The sequence below is a fragment of the Channa argus genome, chromosome 21, assembly GCF_033026475.1.
Source record: "Channa argus isolate prfri chromosome 21, Channa argus male v1.0, whole genome shotgun sequence".
NCBI lineage: Eukaryota > Metazoa > Chordata > Actinopteri > Anabantiformes > Channidae > Channa > Channa argus.
In genome coordinates this window covers 11,508,231-11,529,207 of record NC_090217.1, presented here as the reverse complement: position 1 = coordinate 11,529,207, position 20,977 = coordinate 11,508,231, and the positions used below count along the sequence as shown (strand labels likewise).

Here is a 20,977-nt window from a genome sequence, read left to right as displayed (position 1 = left end):
GAGCTCTCTCACTCTTTCCTTCTCTCTTTCATTATCACTCTTTCCCTGGCTCCGTGCTCTCACACAGAGAAGAAAAGAAAGGGAAAGCTTTAATTTGAATATTCTAATTAGATTTGTAATTAACTGTGAAATAATGATCTGGTGAGTGTTTTTCATGGGCAGTAAATGTCCACGTGAATTCACATAAACTCTTGAAATCAGGACATTGTTCGAGCGTATTTTCTCAATTATGCATTTTTCTACAGTAGTGACTGTAATAAGTTGCAGAGAGCAGGAAAAAAATTTATACAGAAAAGTAGTCCACCCATGGAGATCTGCTGTCGGATTTAGGTCAGATGTTTGCTACAGCTTCTACGGCAGTTTATAAATTAAAACCAAAGGTGTGTCTGTGAAATGAAAGTGTCATAAACATGGTGTTTACCAGTGTTTCAGAGACACAGCCAGACAGTACATTAGGCTGCATTTTCACACTCTGTCAAGGCACACAATACACTCAAAGGAACCGCAGTTGACAGCATTGGGTTTAATTGAATCAAAGGTGAATATATATATATATATATTACAAGTGTGTTTGTTTAATTCCTGTGGAAAATGTGCCACATACAGTACGTGTCACTGTCAATATCCGTTTTCATGAGGAGGGTACAGCAAATCCTGGCATCATATAGTATAATTTTAGGACTTATTCTTATTAATACAGATTTTTCTATGTACAGTCCATTGTCCGACCTGGACTACATGCGCATTAAGCCAGATAGAAAAGCTTGCCTTGCAGCTTGGGAACAGATGTGTGTATGTGAGAAGGCAACCTTGTATTGGATTAGCAGGTTTTCTCATATCTTGTCCTATCACCTCAGTACACTTACTTAAAGAAGACATCAGTCTATCCTCTCTGCACTGTACGCTCTGCTCACACGCAAACGCACGTAACTCTGTGTGTGCTCTAAGGATACTGTTTCTAGGTGGCTTAGCTGGTTATTTAGGTGAGGAGCAGAAATACGGCGTATGAAGTGATGTGCCTGTGAATCCTGTAAGCTGGTAAGCCAGTGCAAAAGGATGCATGGTTGTAAAAACAAACTGACAAAGAGTGACAAAGACAGAGAATAGGAAAACAGGTAGATTTCAAATTTGAAAGGGAGAGCACAGGTTGGCAGATGCTTTTGTAAAAACGTTTGCTAGAACACTGGCTGCTACAAAACAGAACACTGTCTCGGTTCCCCAGCACACAGACGCACACATCCCTGCGAGTCAGAGGCTGGCTCTATACTGTAGCCCTGCCAGCACTTGAAAACAGACACCAAAAAGAAGGCAGGCTCGTCATCAGAACAAAGATGGCTGCTCGGTGGCGTGCCTTGGAGCAGTGATTGTCAGTGTCACAGGGAGTCCTTTTATGTTTCTAGAGATGCCAGTCGACTACACACACACCGACGCATGCGTGCGCACACACACACAGACACAGTTTAAACGGGGTTACATGAAGCAGGTGTCAGATTTGGATGACAGTTTAGATGTTGGTAGTTGGGTGTGGGTTACGGGTGTGGGGGGTGCTCAAGTCAAGCTGGCATCTTGTAGCTTGGTATAGGAGCTCAGCTCAGCGGCAGTGACACGTTTAGTCATCTATTGTTTTGTTGCATGAAGAAACTTGTCAAGATCAGCATTTAATATCTCTTCAGTGTGCTTTTAAGCGTTCTCACCTGGAAAAGGTAGCCCCGAGGTGGCTGGCACCCTGAATTAGCTCTCTGAAGTTCAAAATGAAATAAATCAGTGGGAATGTTTCTTGAGTGGTGGGTGGGTGGGTGTGTGTGTGTGTGGGTGTGTGTGTGTATTTGTGTTAGTTACATGTGAAACAGAGGAAAAAACATTAACTCTATTAGTGAGTGTGCTGGAGCTATTTTTGTGGGGAGCCTAACATGAAAAACACAAAGTGCAGTTGATGCTTGAACATTTAGCTATTTCACATCCTTTGTATATCTTTATGAAGCCATATTTGTCTCTATGAAAGCTCCTTTTTCCTAACTGCAGTTGTTGTACAGAGCACTCCACTGCACCCATTGGTGTTTCTTTACCAGCATATACCAGTCTTATCCCAGTTACATGGGCCTTTTACCTCATATAGCCTCTTTTAAATCAGTGTCCTCCCCCCTCAGTAAGATAGTGTCAATCTATATGTAAACAGACTCTTGCTCACACACACACACACACACACACACACACACAGAGACACACAGTTAACTTTCCACTCTGTCACCACTCTGCTCTCCTTATTACTGGCAGTAGAGCAGGCACCATGTTAAAATGGCAAGCTCAGCCACTAACCTGACCGTTGGTGTCTCTAACCCATTGCTAATTAAACCCCCTAAGGCAGCAGCCAAGTGTCTTTGTCTGTATACTGAACACACATACACACACTTTGGAGGCAGGCAGGAAGTCAGGCAGGCCCCTGGCCCCTGGATAGCTAAGTTCCCCTCTGCATGTCTACCACTCTTTGACAAGACCTTTAAAACGGAGGATATTACTTATGCACCAACACCATGGGGAGTGTGTGTGATTTTGTGTGTGTGTGTGCGCGCGCGCTTGTTTATGAATGCTAGTAAGTATAGTACCAAGTAGCCTCATGTGACTGTGCATATGCTTTTTCTGGTTCTTGTGTTTGTGTGTACAGTATTTATTAACTTGACTAGACTGGTGTCAGTGTGTCATACATAGACCTTAGGGGACCTTTGTAGCCCCTGATAATATGCACAGACAATTAGTAGAAGCATATCATCCATATATGTTGGCTTGAGTAGATTTATTATTGGGCCCTTAGTGGTTGTTGATGGCCTATACATATTCATATACACAGCTGTGGGGAAAAACCTTAGAGACGTTTTGTTCCCTTCTTTTTAAGAAAAGGAAAATTGCAGAATTCAATAAAAAGAAATTTATCTGGGCAATGAAAACATCTATATCTCACTCTCCCTCGCTCTCAATCTCCATTTGTCAGTCTCTTTGTGTCTTTGTTTGCTGTTATTTGCTTTGATTTCTTTACCTTTGCTACATTTCTCAATCTCCATCTTTAGCCTTTTTTCTCTGTTCTCACATGGCCTTTATCACATGGATAATTCCCTCTTCAGGGCAGAAATCAATGTTCCCCTAAAATGAGGCATGAACCGTAAACACAAACAGTACCCAGCCAGGCCTGACAGGGACCCATGTACTGTATCCTCCTCCCCTAAGTTTAAATTGCTACACCCGGATGCTACAGTTAAGTTGTTGTCTCTGTTTCCTTGTAGTAATTTACATTATCACCTTAAGATAATTTAGGTTTGGGCACAATTACAGACAACTGAAAAAAGCTAGAGTGCAATGGCAATTTTGTCACATGGGTGAAAAGCAAAAACACATAGGCGTAAAGAGTTTGCAGGGAAATATAACAATAAAGGGACTTGTGGTAAGTAGAGAAGACATTTATAGTTTAGAGACAAGAGAAATACATTGTTTCGTATAATAAATAGGGTCTTCTTTCATTATTGTTTTCTGTCTGCCCATCTGTCTCTGCCATCCTCCTCCTCCTTTCTTTGTGTAGCATTATTAATGCGCAGTAGGACATGCTGCTATTTGAATATTTTATATATGCATCTAGTAATCTGCCTGTAATCACCTTGCTAACTGGTCAGTGGTAGAAGGTGTGTGTGTGTGTAGGGGAGGGGGGGGGGGGGGCTGGGGACTGTCAAGAGGCCTTTACACACCAACACATATACACTGACTAAACATAGCAAGCAAGCTGCTTGTCAATAAGAGGAAAACTTAATAATAGAATTTTCCCCCTCTTTTTTTTATGTAATGAGGTATCTTCAGGGACAGCGAGCAGCCTTCTCTGTGCTTCCGAAGCAGCTGTAATTCATGACACACGCCATACATCAAGTGCATAAGATAGCATTATGGGCAGTGAAATGAAAAGGGTATTTGCAACATTAGTTCCCTCATCCTGCGAAGGACGTGATTAAATGATTAATGAAATGCCCCCTTTTTGCATGCGCATTCTGAAACAGCAATTAGGCACAGGGCTGGAGAAATCCACCACTTCGTCCCTCCCCTCTCCACTTCTATCCCCCGTCCAACCCATTCCCCACCCCTTCTTTTTTTTAATGCTACCTTCTTCTTGATTTATAATGAAATATTTCTGAGCATTAGACCTGAAATGGTTACAAAAGTATAAGCAGGAATAGGATGGAATGGTTTTAAATGTGTGCAGAGTAATTGAAAGGTACAGAGCTATTGTGATTACAAATGTTCTATTCAGGATTTGATTGGCAGGCCAAGAGAAGCTGGCTCAGTGAGTTGTGTTGTTTTGCACATTGCAGATAAACAAGCTCGAAAAAGAATGGAGTAATAGGTGGTGGCAGTGTGTGTACTTCTGTGTGTTGGTATATCGGTGTGTACATGCTTTTTGTGTGCCGATCACTGTTTGTGCAAGTTCAAGATAATGTAAGCAAGTGTGTGTGTTCATAGATAAAGTGAAAGCGAGAGAGGGAAAGAGATTTCGTACTCACTCTAATGCACTGGAGGCTGCGCTGTAAATGATCATTGAAGGGTCTGCAAGCTAACCTATAATTACTGGAGATAAAGTGGCAGCTCTGGCATTTCATAAGCATGCCTCCTCAAAGCTTGCTTTGTGAGTTTGTCACCAATGATCATTTAGATAGAGGCTCATTACCCAGCATCACAACACTTTAGAAACCCTGTTCACCCCATATTTGTGCACTGTGTTTTTGTGTGTGCGTATGTGTGCTTTACCAGGAATAAAGGTCTATCTTAATGGTGAGGCTCTTTTGTGTCCTACAGACGAAATCCAATCAAGACAAAAACCCTCATTGACTGTTATGGCTGTCTCTCTACCTTTTTCTTCTAATGAGGCGAACACACCAGATACATATAATATGTCTGCTGCTGGATAATGCACCTTTAGTTGAAGAGCTGCCTTTGTGTGTCAGATGTTGCTGGTGTTAAATTGTGTGTATTGTTTTTGGTAAACGAAGGAGACAAAGCCGTTCTGCTGGGCTAGCATCTTTTATTCACTGTAGAAGGCAGCGCTCTGGGTGGGACTAACGTTAGCCATCTAAACTGGCGCAGACCTATTGTCATGTTAAATGTGGCACCACACACCATCATGTTACTTCTAATTACCTCATTTCAGAGCGCAACAATGGTTCCTAACCGGATCCTATAGATAATTGTCCCAGTATAGAAATATTGTCATTAAACCAAACACTGGTGAACTTGATACCGTGATTGTCATCCTGTACATTTTAGTGAAAATGAATAGAATTTGCTGTTTGCTTTGACGCTATAAGTGTGTGTATAACATCTCTCTCTCACTTTGTCTGTTCCTCCACCTTCAGGCATCTAAACAGTGACCATGCCCTCGATGATCGGAGCACGGCCCAGTGTAGAGTCCAGATGCAAGTGGTACAACAGCTGGAAATACAAGTAAGTTTTCTTTCAGGTGATAAAGAGTTGGAACAAAACTGTGTGCTGTTAAAGTTTTACCATTGTCACATTTTACTGGAGCAAACTCTTTTCTCATTTAGGTCGCCAATCATCCAGTCAAAACTTTATTTTTTGAAAGTTGTGTAAGCGAGAGAAAGGCCATGCGGTGGTCTGCTTAATACTTGCAGACAAGCAGGACCCACTGAATTCAACAAAGCCACTAAACAAAGGAATCCTCGGGCCTTACAACGAAAGCCATTATGGCTGTTTTAATTGAATTAAGCGTGTGCTTTATTTTCTCTGCTTTCTTTTTTTTTTTTCTCTTCTTTTTCCTTCCAATTAATAGCGAGCGCATCTCTCCCAGTCTGCTGTGTTAATTAACTGCACTTTGCACCTGAAGAAAGCTCAAAAGGAGGGAACTATTTTCAGTAGGTGGAGCGTGACCTTATTAAGAAGTCACGCTGGCTAGATAATGAGAGTGCTGATTGAGCGACATTATTACTCAGCACTGACTACAACCACTCCTCTTCCTTTGGAAACAAATAGATATGTATGTTTTAAACTAGGATCAAACAAAGTGCTGGCTAGAATTATTCATTTCACCAGGTGAAACCAGTTCTCTTTAATTTGTGAAGGAACTATTTTTAAAATGGGATAAATAATCCTTAAAATATTTAGAATATGATAAAAGAAGTGAGTGCCACCATCCATCTATAAGTTGTGTTCTCAACCTCTGTCTTTCCTTCTAACCTAACCAACAAGCCAAGCGTAAAGCCACACATGTTCTGCTGTACAGTTATGTTGTGGTCTGATAAACTGTTTGTATTTAAATGTTAGACATCTGGGGGATTTTATGTAAAAAAAAACACATAAAATTAAAGGATGCAAGTTACTCATTTATTTTTATCTCATTTTGTATGTCTTGTTTTAATTGCAAGTCAAGCTAGTAAAACTTGCTTTTCACAGTGTGACCAATTACAGTGGTGCACTTGTGTTGTCTGTTCTGTCTCTTCTCTTGTCTCTCTCTCATTTTTCACTCCCACCATCCCTCTGTTCCTCTTTTTTCAATGAAAGCCGTCACTAGTAATGAGTCCCAGCTATGTGTATGTGTGCATCTGTGTGTGTGCTCACCTACTTGCTTATGTCAGTGTTTGTTCTGTGTGTGTGTGTGTGTGTGTGTGTGTGTGTGTGTGTGTGTGTGTATTAACGGCATTAGGGTGGGGTGGGGTTGAGGCTTCACAGGGTCCAGTCCCTGTCACTCCCTGTGAATTAGATTGATGATAGGCGATGGCTGGGGCCACTAACTGGACCATGGAGGCGGGGCTGCCTGCCACCCTGTTTGGAAGACCCCTTCACCTTTCAGCAGCTGCTGGCTGTGCTGCATCCCCTTAACAGTGTCCACAGGACTTTAGGCAGACACTCAGGACCATCTAATTTATGGCCCACTAGCTTGTTACTGTCAGAGCTTTGCTGACCTAAATTCTGCTATTGACAAAAAGATGAAATGCTATTTGTTTGGCCTGACCTGTCTGCACCCGCTCCCCTTTTCTCCTGCTTCCTTTCATATTCTTGTTACAGAGCTGTAGAACTGTTTCACACTTGGTTTATATCAAACCTTCTATTTTTTCACTCTACCAACCCAATCTTATGTTTCAGATTCTTTTATTCTTACCCCTTTGTGTATTCCTGTCCTCTCTTCTCTACTCCTCTAATCTGCTCTAATGTACTCTCTTCTTTTTCACTCTTAACAGCTTTCAAAAGAACGTGAGCGTCTTCAGGCGATGATGACCCACTTGCACATGCGGCCCTCGGAACCCAAGTCATCTCCCAAACCAGTGAGTGCATATTGGTCTGCCTGTTGTAAACAGACTTGGTTCTGCACACACACACACACACAAAACAGAGAAAATGAACAGTTTAACCACGACAGTTGTGTGAGTGAGTGACAGAAGATGAAATGGAGAAGGGGATTTGTAATATAGAGTTACATCTGCTTCAGATATTGTGAGAGGACAATAGTTTGGAAGTGTATTAGACGGCAGAGCGGTGGAGTCCTTGGCTAAAACGTGGGGTCATTTCTTTGTGATAGATATAATAGCCAAAACAACCTGTTGGCTGCTGATGACTGTTTGGCTCAGTGGCTGCAGCAGCACTTAAAAGTGAAATGAAAGTGTAGAAGATATGTCATTTTAACAACAAACACCTGAAAATTACATCTGAGTGGTGAAGATGGTGTAATGTTGACATAAATACCTACAGTGCTGCTGAAATTGCTCAGAGGAAAAAAAATTAAATTGTGAAAGGGGTCACTGAAGAAGGTAAATGATGCCATTCTGCATTTTTTTTCTTTTGCTTTTCACTTTTGGAGAAAATGCTTATAAATAAAATTTGCAAAACTAGTATTTGAATTTAATATCAGGATGGTAGATTTTTGCAAACATTATTTTCTTCCAATGGTAGACATTTTGAAATATTTGAGAGCAAAACATTGTTAGCATGTTTCTGCTGCTTGGTAAGTGCCTATTTCAACAGAATAATTTTCCTCATCACCTCTCATCATAGAATGTAGATAATCACAAGATAGCATAATTATCCCTTAATTCCATCAGGAATCAAACTCCCTTTTTATTATTCAATCATTTGTCTCTCTCTTCTCTCTCCCTGTAGCTTTTTTATAATCTTCAAAACTCCAGCAGCTTGGTTCCATCCTGTCCAATAAAGAATTTGCAGCCTATAATCCATGCCAGAATATGAATGAATGATGCTAATGAAGTATTGCATTACATAAAGCACACATGAAAGACCAACTAATTGCATTTGATGGTGGGGGCAATTCAGACAGAATTCTTAAATGAACAGTTAGGTCCTCAGTTTTAAGGCTCCCCGGGTTTTTCATAGGAGGTAAGTTGAAAATTTGGTGTAGGGAATCACATGCTGGTGTGTGTGTGTGTTTGTGTGTGTGCGTGCATCCACTGTGCAAAAGTGTAAAATCGAGACATAACAAATGAGAGATGGTGGCTTTCAAATGGCAGCATGGATTTACACTCTGTAGGATCACGGGTGTTGGATAGAAACCGCCCAACCATTTGATAAGTACGAATAGTCTGTGTTAGCCTATCAAGACGGAAAATAAGTTCTATTTTTTCATTAGTGAAGCCCACGAACAACCAATATCAGGCGAATCCAAGACACCGGTGCACTGTCTGCAATATGACCCCATTTATTCTCTGAATCGCACTTCATTAAATGTTACCTTTTGGGCATGCCATGGATGGATGAGAATCAAAGTTAGCACGGCTGCAAGTTCTGAATAATAAGATCTCTCTCTCTCTCTCTCTCTCTCTCTCTCTCTCTCTCTCTCTCTCTCTCTCTCTCTCTCTCTCTCTCTCTCTCTCTCTCTCTCTCTCTCCCCAACCTTGAGTGTGTATTCAGTTGAGCGAGAGGTGACAAAATGCTTATTCTGCTCTCACTCCTCCGTCTGTAATCAATTTTTTGGGATTGCATGCCTGCAGATGTGTCATGCTTGTTGTGGTGTCTTGTAGGTGAAGAGGCAGCAAAAAGGACAGGATATTATGTTTTAACATTATAACCATATAAGCCTGCATGTACATACTCAGGCATTTATTTTGAAATTACTCGGCATACTGTTTAGGCGTTTTCTACCTGGCCCTCTATAAATTACATGGAGGGTTGCACATCACATACATTCATGAATGCACAACTGTTATACTGATTTAACGTTTAGATATGAGTGTTTAGATGCATTTTCTGTGTATTTCTTAAATTGGAACAAAAAGCATTAACAACAGAGGAAAACAATAAATGAGTATAATTACTACTTTATGTTTGGAAAGTTGCTGCTCAAAACAATGCAGAGTACATGACCTCATTGTATTAGTTATTTTGGTTTATTAGCTTTGTTACTGATTGAGCTGCATGTAGTCAGTTATATCGGTTGATACAGTACCTTCAGTAACACATAGTCACACACCCCATCCTCAGTGTCTGTACTCTGCTGAGACTTGTATGTGCAACCAACACGTATCCTAGCCTATAACTTAGCTGCTCATTACTGTTAAGTGGGCACACAGTTATCTTCTAAAAAGTCCTATATCTCAAGCTCGACATTCATCAACACGTGCCAGTAAAGACCACTCATACCTTCTTCTTAACCTCACTCCTCCATCTCTAACTGCATTCAGGCTCTCATTCCTTCCTCCTTTCAAGTCAGTTTTAATTCAAACTCTCGCAAAAGATGCAATCCGCTTGTAGACTTACAATTAAGGCAATTTGGTTTGAATATGTAACGATGTCATTACCATTTCAGCTAAATTAGTGCAGAGACTAAAAGGTCAGTTAGGAATTTTCCAGTCAGTTAGAGCCTCTCACATGAGATTTGGGACGCAAACATAAAAGTGGTGCAAAAGCTGGACAATTAGTGAGCACAGTTGGCATTCATGCTAGAGGTAACTAGCACTCTGAGGTCCCTAATGTTGAAGGAGTAGAGGAGATGAAGACAGATTAAGTGTGAGTGTGTCTAGAGTCATCATGACTGTCCATTTTCTGAACTTGAAGTGTCTATTCAAATTTACTCTGAGAAAGAACATGAGCCCATACTTTTATATTTCCTCATGCAGTGTAAGTCCCACTGGATTAGGATAATAAATCTATTACAGTAATATTTCCAAGACTAAAGCACGACTTCAGTTTTTGTTGCTTCTAATTTAGTAAAACTGTCCACGCACCAAGTCAGATTACATTCTCAAACTTTGATGAAGCTTTCAAAGTAAAGAATATTTACAGTTAAACCAGTTTGCATTATCTACAGTGACATTTGTTGTACAGTAGTTGACTGTTGTAACCAGGTGGCTACTCTCTTAAAGCTATTTCACACTAGAGAAGGGACCCAGAAATGAGTGAGTAAAAATCATCATTATCTTTTAAGGAACTTGGCCACGACAAAGGCTATCTATGGATCGAAAACTGTTGGTATGAAATGGGGCCATTGGTTGCTATAGTAACTACAGGGTTACTTTAGTGTTAAGATTGTGTTACATTAACTTACAGCAGCTCTGTTGCATTACATAATTGACCAGATTTCTTAGCATTTAATTCCTTCAAATCCCAAAATCAGCCAACAGCCAATAATGGCGACAAAATCAAAGAAAGCAGTTCTACAAATTGCATTAGATCATCAATATCACCAGATTGAAAGAAGTTATAGATGCAGACCCAAGGTTTCTCTTGGACAGTAAAAAAATTAACTATGATCATGTTTAGTCTTGGTCAGTCAGTTTGGTGGATCTGATAAAATCATTCCACATTCTCACTCCACGATCTACTAATTGGTTCCACCTGTAATAACAAACATTTTGTCTTAGATGGGCTGAAGTTGCTGCCAGTATCTTTTATGACAGGGTCACTACAATAACCCCACAGTTACTGTAGCGACATTTACTTTATCATACCAAGGTGGGACACAATGTCATGAGTTCTGGTTTTGGACCAGGGTCAAATAATACATATCAACCAATTTCCACCAACAGCAAACAGAAATTTTCCCGCTCATTGCTTGAGTGTGAAAGAATTATGGGTGGTTGTAGAGAAGGAGATGGAAAGGGAGGGAGTGAGTGATAAATAGAGAGATAAAGAGAGATGGGGCCAGGATAATACAGCGGCTGATCATTGGATAATCTTGAACAGCGTGCTCTAATTAGAATTCTTATGATACAATTTAGTGGTTGTAATTAGTGGAGATGGGCTGGCTCCTCTCCACGAGCCTTGTTAGTGGAAACACAGCTGTGTTAGAGAGGAGGAGAGCAGACACTCAGCACTCTCAGAGGAACCACAAAATAATGCTTCTCTCCCTCCTTCTCTCCCACCCCTCTCCCTGCTGTTTGTGTCTGTCTCTTTCCCACCCTCCAGCTCAACTTGGTGTCCAGCGTCACCATGTCCAAGAACTTGCCCTCAGTATCGCCCCCCAACTTACCTCAGACACCGACCACGCCCACAGCACCTATCACACCCATGGCCGCCATGCCTCAGGTGCCATCAGTATTGGGAGGAGCAAATGTCCCCAGTATGGGAGCCATGCGCAGACGCCACTCAGACAAATACTCCATGCCTCTGTCGTCAGGTAGGACCAACTACTCAGCGCAGCTCCTCACACACACACACACACATACACACACACACACATTCTTACAGTGCGGACTGAAATATCTAAGTGGGATTGAGCCTAACCTGACACACACACATACACACATATTACTGTATTAAATGTTCATTTAGCTCACACTTGGATTCAGAATTATGCTGCTGATTTGACTTAGAATGAAGCTCAGAAGGACTTGCTTGGTTCTTCATTTAACATGAATTTCTATTTAAATGTAATGTTGAAAATTACACAAATTACATGTGATACCTCAACCCTGAGCACCACACTATTAATAGTATTCAACCCGTGATGGTGTTCTAGTATTTTTTTGGTACACACACACATACACACACACACACACACACACACACACACACACACATTGCGTACAGTACCCACAGAAACTCACTCAGCCACAGAGGCATGTTGGTGTTACTGATGTCTGGTGGGTTTATAAAAGCAAGCCTGTGTTTAATCACTCTATATGTAAATAGACAAGAACTTCCTCTGTGCATAAATATTACATGAATGTTAATTAAGTTCAAATAATGGTGAAAAATACAATATTTATTACATTAAGACATTCCATGTATTAAGCTTGGAATTTTAAACGGTCTGTCTTTGATGTTTATATTTACTCTGTCTGTGTTTAGTATGAAGATGTATAAATTATTCAACTTCACCCTAACTAACTACATGGATCTCATTTTATGGATGTATTAGTGTTTAAGATCTCTCGTGAGAGAGATTAATTAAAAATGCATTTTGTTAGACATGAAAAATGCTGATTTGATATGTCCCCTTTAACCCACCCCACCCTTTTTTCCTCCCCCCCTCCCCTTTCTCTCTCCCCTCTTTTAATTTGATGAAACCATAAGTAAATTCAGTACCTAAAGGAATTAAAAATTTACCAATTTTTCAGGTGGTGACATAGTATTTATTTTTCCAGAGATTGCCCCAAACTACGAGTTTTATAAGAACGCAGATGTCAGACCGCCATTTACTTATGCAACCCTCATAAGACAGGTGAGTGGGAAATAAATTAACTTTGCCTGATTAGATTAAAATTAATTGCTGCAAGAATCATGGCAGCTCTCCCTCCTCGCTCTCAATCTGTGTGTGTGCGCGTGTATTTAAGTCAGTTGCGCTGTCTCGTTAGTAAACCATTATTCGATGTCATCTCATTTCAGGCTATCATGGACTCTGCCGACATGCAGTTAACGCTTAATGAAATCTACAGCTGGTTCACACGCACATTCGCCTACTTCAGACGCAATGCTGCAACTTGGAAGGTAACCTCGAAGAGCTCCCACCTGCTTCACACTGCCCTCCACCTCCACCTTGCTGTGCCCTTTCGCTCCTCTTACAGTAAAGACTACTCCTTCCTCTCACTGAAGTCAAAAACAAAAACCTTAAGAAAGCATATATTTCCTCAGCACCAGCTGATTAGTACTCCTCTCCCTTTCTTTCTCACCTTTCTCCTGAATAGAGCCCATTCTGTCTCTTATTTGTTTTTTCTGCCATTCCGCCTTTTCTGTTTTGGAAATGACAGCTCAAAGAATTATTCTGCCTCAGATATCGTTTTCTAATTTGGTGCAATTAATAGCAGAGGCTTGGAGTGGAGAGGAGAAGGGCTCTGACGTACTAATTATACAGCAGCCACTCCATCATCAGCACCTTTTGTTAAGAGAGACACCCCTCCTCCTACTCCCAAAACCACCTTCTCTCGAATATTATTGGTTAATTAGGACGAAAGATGGCTGTTTGCCTGTTAACCAGCCCTCAGCTATGTGAAGGAGAGGTAGGCCAAAGATGCACACACAGGAGCTCACGTGTACACACACAGAAAAGCGTAAACTGTGTCTAAGAATGGGGTTAAAGGGTGTGTTCACGTAAAAGTAAAGCAGGGAGGAAAGTGAGAATTGGCCTGTTGTGGCAGGAGCACTCTTTATTTACCCACACAAAAGGCCCCATTTGTATATCTGTCCTTAACTTTATTGTCCTGTCTGCTTACACAAAGATGGTAAAAAATGTCTATCCCACAGCACACACCCGAAGTGTGTCTGCCTGCTGATAAAGAAAGCCAGGCTGAGCATCTTTAGTGTTTTATCCCGTTGCACCTGCGTGTCATTCGTTAGCCTCCCTTAGCCTTTGTGGTGGTACAGAGGACTGGAAAACTCAAACCATCCGCTCATCAGCATGCGAGACGTGGTGCAGCACTAGATTTAGCAAAGTGAATTAATTTGGATTTGGGATGCAAATGAGCACATGGGTGTGTGATCACCAATTCAGGAGGGCATGCAAAAAAGATCGGTGCCCTTTTCCAGTTTGTTAGATACAGTATGTGACATGTTTTGTTGTGTAATAGTGTTATGACATGATATGTTATCAGAACAGGTTTTGTAGCAGATGTTACCTTTGGTCACAAAACAACAGCTACACACGCATACATGTAATGGTTTCTCTTTCTTTCTCGGGTTCCTTGAGAATGTTCCTCAGTTCCTGCAGTACAGTAACAATGACATTATAAATATCTAGTCTCCCGCCCGCAATAACCAAGGTGATCTATTTACATCTGGAGCGCCACAATTCCCTTTGTAAGCATTAGTGGGATGACCAGCGATGAGCTTGTCATTTGATTAATACAGAAAGAAAAAAAGATTTTAAGGAGAAAAGAAAGAAATGAAAGGTAGTTTAATATCTCAGCTTGGTCTCATCATCTCAAAAGAGGGATCTACGCCCCTCACCCTACCCCACTTCCCTCTCTCTCTTTCTCTCACCCAGAAGCTTATTAGGTCTAACTATATAGCATGCATAATAAAACTGCTCATTTGCTCATTAATATTAAAATTATCATATTCAGAGCCATGGGCATTAAGATCAATCAAATCCTGGGATTTTCAGGTCAGATGCGAGATCTGCTTATGAGTTTTTTTTTTTTTTTTTTTTTTTTTCTGAATCCCTTTTTCTGGCAGAAAGAGCAGTACACACCAAGCTAAGGGAGATGATAAATATGAGAGGCAGGGATATTAAAGTCAAGGTTATTATTTGTAGAGTCTGATGCATGTTTTAATTATGGTCATACGGTCATGTTAATATAAGAGGGCTTTTTTCCATGGGTTTTCTTATTTTGTAATTAATAAAAACACTGCTGATTTTTTGTGTAATAGACATATCCTGTTGTAATTTAAATACAGCTTTGATAATGAAATTAAAAGATAATTGTGTCATCTAAGTACATATTCAATCCCAAACTTGACACCACATTGAGATTATTTGAACATATAGATGTCACATACAGTTCAGCTTAATCCTCCTTACTTGTGTGCGCACACACACACACACACACACTGAGACCAGGGCCTCCTGATGACTGTCTTTTTTTTCTTGAAATACTGTCATCTTTAAAACGATGTGTCCATTAAGAGCAATGCTTTTCTGGAGCAGAAAGGGTTACTGACATCACCATTATCAAGGCCGGCATTACCACTTCTGTCACCACCATAAGCCATTCGCTATGCTGATTACCTCCTTTTAGCCTACTTACTCTGATTGATATGTACTGTGTGCAGGACTTGTAAGAGCATTCGTTCACACTCAATTTTTACTAATTAAATCAATGGTGCGTGAATGTTAAGAATTTCTTCAAAATGCCAGAAAGAAATCAATTTCCAAGCCTTCTTTTTTTTTCTTGATGGATAATGAATGAATATGATTCGTTTTACCTCATTCCTCTGACCTGCGTGTCATGTCTCTCTGCAGAACGCTGTTCGTCACAACCTCAGTCTGCACAAGTGCTTTGTGCGTGTGGAGAATGTGAAGGGGGCGGTGTGGACGGTAGATGAGGTGGAGTACCAAAAACGCAGGTCACAGAAGATCACAGGGTAAGAGCTCCGTCACTCGTCTTTAGATCTAGGTCTGAAGTTCACTGTCATCTAGCTGATCTTAGAAAATCAGAAGGCCTACATTTGTTCTCTCCCTTCTTTAGATTCTTTGTGTGTTTCCTGTTATGCTGTTAATCTTTCATTGCAAATACTAATAAAACGACATATTTCCCGTTTAAGTTACTGTAACAATGTCAATTAATTTATTTTTTTCTTTGTTTTGTTTTGTTTCAAATGTATCCAGAAGCCCATCACTTGTCAAGAACTTGCCCTCCAGTCTTGGCTATGGAACCGCACTAAACGCCAGCTTACAGGTATGAACCAAAAGAATCTCAGTTTCACCGTCTCCCTGCTGCCTGACCGGCAGAGCAGCTGCCTGATTGACTGACCAGTTGAATGGCTGTGCTAGTGTAGTTGCTGTGTTCATATTGGTAATCACAGCTATAAGAGCAAGTACGTTTTTTTTTTCTTCCCTCTAAATCCAGTTCCTGCTGCCTTTTATCTGGTTATGATTTTCTGTTTCTTTCCTCACATCACACCTTCTCTCGCTCCCTTTCTTTTTTCCTGCACACCGTCAGACTCAGAAGGCCACCCTGTGGTCGACTCAGGAAGCTCTTTCTTTTCCTTCTTTATCCCCTCTTTTTCGGCTGTGGCAGCCACCCTAGATTGATAGAGGCATGTGCAAATGCAAGGGCATGTGCATTAATATTTATCTAAGCTGTCATAAATGATTTGGCTTCATAGTGTACGCCTGGTGAGGTGCTCATGGCAAAAACTTTAAAATTTAATCACTGTATATAACTTTAATGCGCAGCAGGCGAAAGTGTCAGGAGTTTTTATTATTTTGAGGTAAAGTTTTTGGGGGACTTTTTTAATAGCCACGCCACACAAGGGCATATGAATGGCAGCTGGGGGGAGGTAGTTGTCAGCAAAGTGTCACTGGGGGAAAAATAGCCTGCAACAGAATAGAAAACTGAGGACTGAGAGAATGTGTTTTAGTAATTACAATGTTAAGTGTTTGACTATCACTCTGTTACCTGCCCCTTCCTTACACACTCTCCACCTGCCGTCTACCCTTTACACAAACCTTTCCGTGCTGTTTATTCCCTCCCACAATTCCCACAATCTTCAATATTCATTCGTTATCCCCTTTTTCTGCAGGCTGCCCTGGCAGAGACCTCCTTGCCTTTGCTGGGGACCCCTGGCCTCATGAACAGCTCTGCAGGCCCAATGGGAGGCACCTGCCACGGCCTCCTGGGTGGAGACCCATCTGGACTGACGGGCGGAAGTCCACCTGGACTCCTGGGTGGTAGCCCCCTAGGCACGCTGAGTGGCAGCCCCCCCAATCTGTTGCAGTCAGCCCATGAGGATCTCAACGGTTCTCTCGACCACCTGGACACCAACGGACACAGCAGCCCCGGGTACTCTCCACCAGTACACATGTAAGTACAACAATAACCCCCTTGATGAGAGTAATACTGAACTGATCTGCTCTGTCAGACTGTAGCAATGTAGCATATGGTGCATCAAAATGGCTCTTTAATACTTACAAAGGTAAAATTCAGTGGGCATACAGTGAATCATGCATCGCACATTTTTATGTATATTAAGTATTATCTGAGTATGCAAGCACATGTTCTTCCCCCCCCCCCCGCCTCCACTCTTACAATGAATTCACTCACTGTCCTTATGCCCTTTGTTAGTTTAATTGCCTGATATTTAACCCACAGTACAAGTATTTCTTTCAGTGTGCCATGACCTGGGGGCAGGGTTCAGTTTTCAGCCTCTATTCTATTATAAGTAGACTTTACTCTTCCTGCCCAATTTCCAATGGCCCTTGTTCTCTGTACCTGACGTTTTGGATATCAGTTCTAGATCTATATATAAGCTCTATTACACATCTGTCTTTAATTACACCACTGTCTGCAATATAGGGGTTTAGCTGCAATATTTTATGCAAGACTGTTCCTATTAATATTTAGTAAGTGTGACATTAATTAGTTTAAAAATCTCTCCCTTCGCCATTTCTGTTTTAATGGAGCAGAGAGAGAAAGCGGGTGTTTTTAAAAATTGATCTCATGTGAGTTTCAAGAATGTCTGAAACAATCTGAGCCAGTGATGGCGGTCTGCGTGAGCCGTCGCCGTGGTGAAGGCAGCACGCAGAGAGACACCCACTCACACAACACAACACACAGAAATTACATTTTAATGATACTTATCCGTTGTCCATCAAAGCTCATGTTGCAAAGTCAGCGGACATTAGTTAACCATTTTCGATAATGGATAAATGTTGCACCTCAGCTCCACGTCTCTGTCAGACTGCGTCTGCGAGAACAGAAGAGTGTTTGGTTTGCCATACCACACGTCTGTTCGTTAATCTATTTGGACGTATTTGCCCCACTCTGAAATGGGGTGTTAAGCTGAGCAAATCTGCCCAGCTCCAGACAGAATCCCAGTGTTACCACTCCCTCAGGTCATGTAACTTTTAGTATAGGGACAGCATTGACTTTCTCATTTTTGCTTGCTCCCTCTTCTCTCTGGCCACACTGTCCAGACACTAACATCAGTGGCTGTAGAGCATGAGATGCATCCATCCATCCATCCATCCATCCCTTTCTCCTCCCTCCATCCCTGCCTGCCCTTAACACTGCCACAACCTCAAAATGGAAGAAATGTGTTTTTCACGACTGGCTTTTCCAGGATGTGCTTAAATAACGGAGTGGCTTGTAGCACTAAACTAAATAGTACATCACACTGAAGGCCTTTCTCAAGAGAGGACTCCTCAGCACAACCAAGTCAATCCAACAATTAGACAAACCTCTCCTTCCCCTCAGTGTCTAAAGGTTAATGCTATCTACTTAACCACAAACTGCGTGCGTCTGTGTGTTACACACATGTGCACCCTGAGGGTGGTGATTAAAAGAAGTAGTACCGTAGAACAGGATAGAGTGCAACTCTGTAAAATTACAGTTTCTCACTTGAGCAAATTAATAACCTCCCACAATGTCCAGAGTACAATATTTATTCTGGAGACCAACTTTAACACACACACACTCACATACACAAATATAAACAAATGAAATGCATTTAATGTCCCTGTATTTGTGCTGTCACATCTAGTTGTCTGGTGACCACCCCTCTTTAGAGTCAATGAATCACAGTAAGACAACTACAGTCCCCACAACTGCCTGAACCTCTCCCTCTGGTTCCCACTCTTCTTGTCCTCCCCCCTTTCTCACCACACCACCTTTCCTGTCCCCCAGTCTACCATTAGGTCCATGGACTAATGACCTTATTTGCATCCTTAACATACCTCCGCATGATTGCTACTGCTGCTAATCTCCAATTGATGTGAGAGCAGGCATCTCCAGAGCACACACACATACACAGAGCACCACATATTTATTACACTGCAAAGTCCAGCGTTTACTCCTGAGTGACTCAATAATGGCAGCTAGCCATTAAGTACTAAATGGCTCATCCACATATTTTAATAAAGTGTCAGGAAGCGCAGGCCTGTGAATATGGTCCTGCATATTTTTCTTCAAAGCCACACAAAGAGCTAATAAGCTGCATGCTAAACAGAACATAAGAAGACATGGGAGACTTTTGGATAGTGATATGGCTTAGTTTCAGGTGTTAAATGGTTGGTTTGATGCATTCATAGAATATCATTGCCAAGTACTAGTGACTAAAAGATGATCCTGATCTTATAAAAAAAAAAAACCTTTTTTTAATATTTATAGAATAAAAATATAAAATGAGGCATTTGTTCCTGATCCACAGTAATTCTCCTTTCAGACAGACACATATTTAGCATTTATGAGGTGGTGGTTTTTAGCCAAAGGTAAGTAGCAGATATATTGCAAAATTGTTTAATTATGAATAAATTTGACAACAACATCAGTTTCTGTCGTACAGTCTAAAACTCAAATATATTTAATTTACACTGACGGAAAGAAGCAATTCTCCAAAGCCTGGAAACAAATTTTGGATTTATTTATAATCAGTGATGTCATAGTGTATGCATATTTTTTTCACCAATTTGAATAATTAAAATACTTGAATCTCACACCTATAACAATTTCATGAATTAAAATTAAAGAATCTAAAACTTATCCGTAGACTCTGAATTGAGGAAGTAGCTGTTTCTGTAACATCTGTCTAACATGTTTTTCTTTTCCCTCTCACTACATTCATAAATTCAAGCGGCAGAAACAGAAATATTCATCGTCCTACTTGCATCCTGCTAAGATCAGCCTCTTCTCTATATCTCACCATATCAGAATATTAATTTACAGTATTTGGCTGTGAATATTAAAGTCATCTGTACCTTTTAAAATTCTTTTCAAATTCAAAGCCCCCCCCCCCGCCCTCTCTTCTTCCACTGATGAAGGCAGCCCAGGAGAGAGGCTATGAGACATGTCCTAACGTACTACTGCTTGATAAGTCTCCCTTTCTCCCCCCGTCCGCTCTTAAAAGGCTGGGGGGGGGGGTTCTGATGCATCCGATGTGTCAAAAATAATTAGGTTTTGTCAGATTTATCATCATGGCACAAACCTCTTTCCCTGACTAGGGCCCCGGATCATGTTATACCCTGTTTGTGTGTGACAGCATTATTATTCTTGTTAGTCGCCCAACACTTTTTTCTTTTTTTTTTTTGCGCTCACTTCACTGTTGTTCTGAAAGGAAAAGTGTCCTGATCCCAGCGCTGCTGCTGCTTCCTGCCCAGCGCCTATTGACAGTGGCTAAAGATATTCATCCATTTAGAGTTAAAAACATGTATCATGGTGTCCGAGCGAACTGCCGGGGCTGAAGTTGATTAATGGCAGAACCTAGCTGCTGGTTTTTCCTCTTGAGGAGCGACATGCACAGCCGCTGCATATTAACGAGTGGCTGCGCTTTCTATTAACTAGATAAAAAAGCCTCTCCTCTGCCTTTGCTCCAGGGGGCTCAGGGATGAGGAATTCTCCATTATTTATCATGTGGCCTGTTTTTTTTTCCCTTTTTTCTTTTTCATGTATTTCAACCTGGTGTCATCAGTAAACTTTTAAATGCCAAACATGTCTGGAACATCACAGCTTATCGGCCTTACAGGGGCCATGTTTTTCATGCAATTTTCATGCGCTTACTTACAGTAGACGTGAGGCATCATGTTGAATTAACGTCTTGCAAACAACATGGTTGTTACACTCGCTAGATAATGCCTGTAATGGCTGTTATATGCTTTTTTTTTGATATCACAAAATATTTATTTAGCAAAACACCACATTGTGTATTTCGTGCGCAAAGGGAATTAAGAACCAGAAAGCAGCTTCTTTTTTGTGCATTCTGTAGTTGTAATAATGTGCACTGGTACGTTTTACTCTCATGTGTTTTACAGTCACTCAAAATTTTTGCACATGGCATTTTTAAGTCTAAGTTATTGGTCAAAGACGGGCCGGGTCACAAAAAGAACAAATTC

General features: G+C 41.1%; 1 protein-coding gene across 15 annotated transcripts in view; it reads left to right on the top strand.

The window, feature by feature from the left end:
* The window catches only part of foxp2 (forkhead box P2), a 112,288-nt gene that overhangs the window by 75,701 nt on the left and 15,610 nt on the right, over positions 1-20,977 (top strand). For 13 of the 15 annotated variants that reach the window (XM_067490168.1, XM_067490165.1, XM_067490160.1 and 10 more), the window contains 8 exons: positions 5,385-5,472; positions 7,224-7,307; positions 11,398-11,608; positions 12,552-12,655; positions 12,820-12,921; positions 15,392-15,513; positions 15,758-15,827; positions 16,675-16,955. In XM_067490168.1, coding sequence (XP_067346269.1) covers positions 5,385-5,472; positions 7,224-7,307; positions 11,398-11,608; positions 12,552-12,655; positions 12,820-12,921; positions 15,392-15,513; positions 15,758-15,827; positions 16,675-16,955 — 1,062 coding nt within the window. The remainder of the gene's footprint in view (positions 1-5,384; positions 5,473-7,223; positions 7,308-11,397; positions 11,609-12,551; positions 12,656-12,819; positions 12,922-15,391; positions 15,514-15,757; positions 15,828-16,674; positions 16,956-20,977) is intronic. The other 2 variants (XM_067490166.1, XM_067490175.1) reach the window with 1 other exon arrangement.